This window comes from Primulina eburnea, chromosome 11 (assembly GCF_022965805.1).
Source record: "Primulina eburnea isolate SZY01 chromosome 11, ASM2296580v1, whole genome shotgun sequence".
Lineage (NCBI taxonomy): Eukaryota > Viridiplantae > Streptophyta > Magnoliopsida > Lamiales > Gesneriaceae > Primulina > Primulina eburnea.
In genome coordinates this window covers 19192226-19199867 of record NC_133111.1, presented here as the reverse complement: position 1 = coordinate 19199867, position 7642 = coordinate 19192226, and the positions used below count along the sequence as shown (strand labels likewise).

At 42.3% G+C, this 7642-nt stretch overlaps 1 protein-coding gene across 1 annotated transcript; it reads left to right on the top strand.

Moving 5' to 3' along the window:
• Window positions 1–523: 523 nt before the first annotated feature.
• On the top strand, window positions 524–1117 carry LOC140805447 (uncharacterized). Its single transcript, XM_073161718.1, has 2 exons — window positions 524–629; window positions 744–1117. Exons 1-2 carry the CDS (start codon window positions 524–526, stop codon window positions 1115–1117), a joined length of 480 nt encoding a protein of 159 aa, XP_073017819.1.
• Window positions 1118–7642: the final 6525 nt, after the last annotated feature.

The window sequence follows — 7642 nt, the reverse complement described above, 5'->3', positions numbered from 1 at the left end:
TATCTTGTACAGGAGATCATTTCAGGGACCTCTTTTGAAATGCTTATCTGAGAAAGAGGTGTATTATGTCCTCCGAGAGATTCATGAAGGATGTTGTGCTGAGAACCTCGGAGGAATGTCTTTGGCCCGGAAAACAATGCTTGCTGGGTTTTGGTGGTCGACTCTTAGTCAAGATTCTGCTCGGGTGGTCCAGGCTTGTGAGGGTTGTCAACATCATCCAAAATTTCAACATAGCCCGGCCACTCTCACGAAGCCTATTTGGACATCTTGCCCCTTTGATCAGTGGCGCGTGGATATTGTGATTCCTTTCCCAATTGCCTGGGCTCAAAAGAAATTCTTGTTAGTAGTTGTTGATTATTTTTTCAAATGGGTAGAAGCTGAGCCCTTGTCTAAAATCACTGAGCAAAAAGTTTTGAAATTTCTGTGGAAGAACATTGTGTGCCGATTTGGAGTGCCCAGAAGACTGATCTCGGACAATGGGAGAGAGTTTTAGGGCAAAGAAATTACGTCGTGGTGCCGAGAAATGAAGATCACTCAATCTTTCACCTCTGTTGCTTATCCTCAAGCTAATGGCCAAACAGAAGTTGTCAATAGAGTTATTGTACAAGCACTGAAAACTAGGCTACAAGGCAAAGGAAAGGATTGGGTGGAAGAATTACCTAGTGTCCTTTGGGCTTACAGAACTACTCTCCGGGCACCTACTTAAGAAACTCCTTTCAACTTGGTATATGGTTCTGAAGCAGTCCTTCCAGTTGAGATCGGGCAAACTTCTTCCCGGGTAGAATCTTACCCTGATAATAATGACCAAAGTCCGGCCATGGAATTGGACTTGGTAGAAGAAAAGAGAGACCGAGCATTCATTCGAATGGAGGCATACAGAAGCCGGGTTATGAAATCATATAACAGAAAGGTCCGGATCCGAGACTTCGAAGTAGAGGATCTAGTCATGAAGAAAGTCAACCCTGCAGGGGATGTTGGGAAGCTGGAAGCTTGGTGGGAAGGACCTTATAAAATCACCCGGAGAGTCAGCTCGGGATCCTTTTATTTAGAAGATGCTCAAGGACATTCTCTCAAAAGGCCTTGGAATGTATTTATTTTAAAGAAGTATTATGTCTAACAGATGTAATTGTTTTGTTGGAGATATAAGGAAAGATCTATTTTTCTAAGAGAGAAGTGTTATATATTTTTTCTTGTATCTTAGCTCGAGAAATAACAAGCCCAGTTAGTTAAAAAGCCCAGGGCACTACACCCTGGCTCGGGAAACCACACCTCAACCATTCCCAAGTCCCGGGACATGTACCTCGGCCCAAGGCTCCGTACCTTAGTTTTTACAAAGCCCAGGGCACTACACCCTGGCTCGGGGAGCCACACCTCGACCATTCCAAAGTCCCGGGACATGTTCCCCGGCCCAAGGCTCCGTACTTTGGTTCTTAAAAAGCCCAGGGCATTACACCTTGGCTCGAGGAGCCACACCTCGACCATTCCCAAGTCCCGGGACATGTTTCCTGGCCCAAGGCTCCATACTTGGTTCTTAAAAAGCTTTGGACACTACACCCTGGCTCAGGGAACCACACCTCGACCATTCCCAATTCCCGGGACATGTTCCTTGGCCCAAGGCTCCATACCTTGGTTCTCAAAAAGCCAATGGCACTACACCCTGGCTCAGGGAACCACAGCTTGACCATTCCCAAGTCCCGGGACATTTTCCCCGGCCCAAGGCTCCATACCTTGGTTCTTAAAAAGCCCAGGGCACTACACCTTGGCTCGTGGAGCCACACCTCGAGCATTCCAAAGTCCCGGGACATGTTCTGCGGCCCAAGGCTCCGTACCTTGGTTCTTGAAAAGCCCAGGGCACTACACCTTGGCTCGGGGAACCACACCTCGATCTTTCTGAATCCCGAGATACACCCTCTTAGAGCTCAGGTTTAAATTTTTACATCTCGATTGTTTGAGTATGGGGTTCTTTATTTGCTATGTGGACCGGAACTCCGGGCACCAGTTTGGAATCACCGGCTTCTCAACACTTAGAAAAATTTAGGAATTTTTATAAAGTAATCATATTACCCAGGTCGTGCAAGTTTTATCAAAATGTTTTTAAAGAGTAGTGGAAGGAAAAGAAAATTTCATTAAGGAAAGCCCGGAGGCCAAGAATTACAAAAGAAAAATACAAAATTACAATTCTACTCTAAGTCTACTGGAATGGATTGCTCCACGGCCTCTTTGGGAACCTTCTCGGCCTCCTTATCAGCAGAATCATCCTTGGGAAGGAAGTCGATGGCTTTGTCTATGTCCGGGAAGCCCACCTTGCCCGTCGGGATTAGGCCATCTTCCTCAAACTGCTCTTGGCACTTCCCAAACCCGACTTTGAAATACTTATACAATCTATATTCAACAGCCGCTTGGAATTCCGCAGATTGAAGGAAGACAGTCCGCCATTCCTCTTGCGTCTGCTGCAGGAGCCTGAGCTTATCCTCAGCAATATCAGCCCCATGTTCCTGTAGGCTGGCTTCATCCTCGAGATAGCAAACTCGGGAATCCAGGAACACACTATGCCTCTAAGAGGCCTCCTCCCAGGCAGGCCTTCATTTCGGGCAAGCTGAGTTGAGGCCAATTGTTGATTGGCCAGTTCCAGGGAAGCTTGCAGATTGACGGTTTTTTCCTCATGAAGTTTTTGAGCCCGGGAAATCTCACCTCGAAAATTGTCATGAATTTCTTGAGCCGCCTGAGCTTACTGACCTTTCTTTGTGGCCACTGCCGTTACCTCTTCAAAGGCCGAGATTATCATCTGGGCAGCCTGAACAAAAAAAAAGTTAAAAAAAAGATGAAGGAAAGAGATAGAGCATAAAAGACTTACAGACACCAGTCGGTTCGATCCTTCCAAGAACCTACCACTGGAAGGAACACTTTTCAAGAACACTGCCTCAGCGAGGCTGAGTATTTGCTTGAGGCGCTTAACACCAGTAGCATTAGCCCCCTCAAAAAAGATGTTAGCTTGGGTAGGCTGATCCGTTTGAAGGAGCTGTTGGCCGGGTTCACTTGAGGGTTGTTGGCGAAGGGGAGTTGATTGAACGGATCAAGAAGTGCCATGGCCGCCTTCAAGGACGATCAGATCGGGTCAGGTGACAGCTCTTCTTTTCCTCTGACTAAGAGGAATAAGATCCTCAGTTTCCTCCGAGGTCTCGGCCATCACCCAGGGGCTAGTTTCTTCTTGAGCCCGGGAAGCTTCAGCTCTCAAGGCAGCCTCCTCCTCGGCCTGCCTTCTTTCCTCCTCAGCAGCTGCTCGGAGATCTGCCGCCTTCTTCTCTTGGGCTGCCTTTTCGGCGGCCTGCTTCCTCGCAAAAACTGCCTGCATCTCGGGATTCTCTGCACACAAAAATTACAGGGTTATATTAAAGATAAATAAAAGAATTAAGTGTAAAGGAGATGGGAAGAAGAGTTACCGGGTTGAGAGCCCAAGCCCGCCACCTCGTCAATTACCCGGTCCAAGGGGTCCTCAGCCCGAGAACTCAACCCATAGGCCAATAAATTTTCTTCTGAGATCAGGGTAGAAGAGAAGTACTTACGCCCCTCCACCAAGGTTTTATTCACGAGGAAAGGTTCCTCGAATATATAGGATTGGGGAAGGGCAGGTTGTTGATGAATGGAAAGGAGAAACCCGGTCATACATGGAAGAAGACCCGGGAGTTGAATATAAAAAAATCTTCCTTTCCATCTCTTTTGAGAGGAAGAGATGTCAATAAAGAATCGGGCATTTATCCGGGCAGTCAGGGAAAAGTCATTATCTCCAAGCCGGGAAGAGAAGTAGTAATGAATGACGAGGGGTGTGATGAGAAGATTGTTCATTTTGAAAAGAACATAGGCCGATGCCATAATCCTGAAAGAATTGGGATGGAGCTGGTTAATAGGTACACCAAAAAACTTGGCAACCACAATCTAAAAGGGAGGGAAGGGAACTGAAGATCATTTCTAAGTTGGTCCCGGAAGAAAGTTATGTAACCGGGTGGGGGGTGATCTGCCCAATCGGAGGAACCAGGAATCAGAATGGGAAAATTAGAGGGGATACACCCCAGAGCTCGGACCTCCTCATCTGCCCCCGAGCGCAAGGTGTTGCTCATAGAGGAGAACCAAGGAGTGCCCGAGATCTCGGTTGCCAGAGGACTCGGTGCCCGGGCTTTACCCTTACCCTTGCTCTTGGCAAGAACTCGGGCCTGGGAGTGGCTAGAGGCGGAAGGTTTAGAAGAAAAAGGACTGGTTTGATGGGCCACTGCTTTTTTAGAAGGTTGTGTAATAGAGCGGCGAGGGGGAGACGGAGGGGCATCGAAGCGCAGCGCGGTGGACTCGTCACTATGAGAGCCTTGCGCATTTGCTACAGATGTCGAAGAAGTTGAATTAGACATAGTGAAGGAGAAACTTTTGAGTTTTGGGGGGAAGATGGCTGAGGATCGTCGGAACTAAGTGTTTTTACGCGGAGGAACTTCAAGGAGAAATTTTTCAAGAGCTTCGCTGTAGCTGTGAATTTGAAAGTGTTTTTTTGAAAAATAGGTGAGTTACTATATATAAGCGGTGGGGAGAGATCTCGGCCATTGATCCAGATGCATGTGGATGATCAAGATGCACCTCGTAAATTGTACCGGGCAAATGAAAGGACGTGCACGAATATAAATGTGTCAGACTTATTGGATTTTCGAAATATTGAACTATTTTCGGCGATATAAATGCTAAAACATGCGTAATAATGACACCTCTTGGACTGCCCGAGAATACTAAACGACAAAAAAGTGCAAAACCCAGGAGATATGAGGCCCTGGTGTTTTATTCAAAACCCGGGTTGTATCAGACCCCGGTATCCCATTTCATCTGTGGGATATTTGGATCCCCCGATTCTCTTACTCACTCTAAATTATGTTTCAACAAAAGAACAAGTACGACTGATCGGGACAGCGAGTCAAGCTCTAGCCCGACTATTTTAGGGATGTGTGGTGATACCTCCATGAGGATCCGGGTCATCATTAACCCGGTTTGTTACTTGTATAGCCCAAATCTTAGCCGGGAAAATATTTTTTTCCCGAGCACTGTGTCTCTTCCCGAGCACTGCGTCTCTTCTCGGGCAATCATCATAAGCCCGGGATCTCCACCAACTACCTGAGTACTCTACTAACAGTGCACTTCTCATCGTCCCGGGCAGTCAAGAGCCCAGGCTGTCTTATGAGTTCCCGGGTTCCTTACCACTTGGGCAACCTCGAGAATTTCACCACACTCAAGTGTGATTGATACATGAAGTCTAATCTGTCAGAACAACTTGGGCTTGGATTGTCCTAGAAGCTATGAGAAGCTATAGTATGGGCAACTGACTTTCCATACTTAGCAGGTGGCACGAGAATCGAGATACCTACACCATTTTCTACTACAAGTAGCAAGTATACTTCTCAATTAATGATTCTGAAATCTTCGAACTCTCAAGCATTATACATATTTTCTCTCAAATATTGCTTGTGTTCATCTGAAAACCTGCTGACTTAAGCATCGGAGTGGGTACGCCAGACACCCTTCTGGTGCCCATTCACGAGTTACTTTCTTGTTTGCAGGTGTTAATCCAAGCCATTAGCTTCACTCAAAATTCCGAAACACAATAAATTGTTGATTTGATCCGTTGGAGCTCCTGACCCGGATCACCAATTTCAGTGCGATCACATCAGTAGTAATGGTGCAACTCAAATCTTTTAAACCGCACAACAGCTCAAGCTCCACGATTCGATCGCTCTACCAAGCAGGGACAATTATTGCACCCAAAAATCTCCCTCCCAATAATTGCTCTCCTTGCAATCAACGGGAATCGAACCCTTGACCTTGGCTCTGATACCAATTGTAAGACCGGGCGCTTGTCGCTTTACCAAAAGCTATAGCTAGTAGTAATGGTGCAACTCAAATCTTTTAAACCGCACATTAGCTCAAGCACCACGATTCGATCGCTCTACCAAGCAGGGATAATCATTGCACCCAATAGATATGTTACAGATAACTGTTAAACATATAAATCAGATAATTGAAAAACAAAATTATACAAATTTGTATTTAACTATAATAGGATAAGAAATTGCTTCTATTAATGATCGTATTGATGAAATTATTTTCATTATTAGTCAAATTAAACTTGATGTTCATACACAAAATAAAGAAGAAACTAATATTTTTTCTATTACAACTTGTTCTATACAATCTCCTCCAGATATAAAATGTTTTGAATTTAAGTCTTCTGTTTCTGATATAGAAAATTATTAGAAGAAAAATTTAAGAATCTCAATTTAAGTAATCTAAATGAAGTGATAGAAAATAATAAGAAATCTTCTGATGAAGAAATTAATAAAATAAAATGGGTAGATAAACCTACCCAAACTAAATATTATTATGATAAATCTACTCCAATGGATGTTCTTTTTGAGGAACAAAAATATATTTTCTCTAATAGTTATAATGGATATATTTACGATGGAATATAGATGATTTTAGTGACAAACAAATTTATAATACTGTTTACAGAATGTTTATGTAAAGCACTGTGTGTAAAATTTCAGTCAATAATGATAAGAATATTGCTAAAATGAATATAACATGTTTTACTGACCAACTAAAAGGTTGGTGGAACAATTATTTAAATCAATCTCATAAAGATGATATTTTAAATTCAATCAAATCCGAAAATAATATTCAACTAGAGAATGCAGTTTATTCTCTCATAATAACAATGATTGAACATTTTACAAGTAGATTCACTGATAATGGTGAAAAAATTCGTACTTTATTAAGTAATTTAAAATGTAAAAATCTTAATGATTTTAGATGGTATAAAGATACTTTTTTATCTCGTATCAATGAGATACCAGACTGTAATAATAGTTTTTGGAAAACCAAATTTATAGATGGCTTACCCTTTATTTTTGCAGAAAGAATTCGTAAAATAATACGAAAAGATGATATAATATTCATATGAAAAATATATATAAGGTCCTGCAATTAATTATCTGGTAATTTGGCATAATTAGAATAATTATTGAGTTATAAATTAAAATAATTATTTATGTCAAATAAATTCAAGAAGTCTGTTAAAAATATGTATATTAGAATATCAGAGAATTTAACGATATAAAATACATACAGAGATTGAAATAACACACAAGAGGAAAAATAAATACAAACCGGGATAAATTAGCTTGGGTTACTATTTTGGTGACAAATTATTGTATATATATATATATATACACACATATATACATACAACTTATCTTATGAGAAAGAGAAAAGGAAGAAGTCAATTTCCCAAACCCATTCCCATAACCCATCTCCATTTTCGTCACTTTCAGCACCTCCATCTTGGAGAAGCCATAATTTTCCCGTCCAGCGTCGATATCTCGAGCGTTTTGAGGGGTTGTCTTCCTTACATCACTAACTTCATTTTGAACCATGTTCATGGCTACTCCTGTTCGAGTTTCTTTTTTGACTTAGGTTAGCTATTGCTTCGTTTTTCTTTATTCGTTGGAGTATATTGAGCAAGGATTTGAAGCTTAACTTTTACCCTGTTGTTCCTGCGTTTTCCAACTAGTTCTCATTATTGTTTTTGGTCGTGAATAATGTGTTCCGTCGTCAT

Bases quoted from the DNA above. Each gene is read 5' to 3' on its own strand.
- LOC140805447 (XM_073161718.1), top strand. From the start codon at position 524: ATGAAGATCACTCAATCTTTCACCTCTGTTGCTTATCCTCAAGCTAAT. The intron at 630-743 runs GCAAAGGAAAGG...GTTCTGAAGCAG, and splicing joins ACTGAAAACTAGGCTACAAG to TCCTTCCAGTTGAGATCGGG.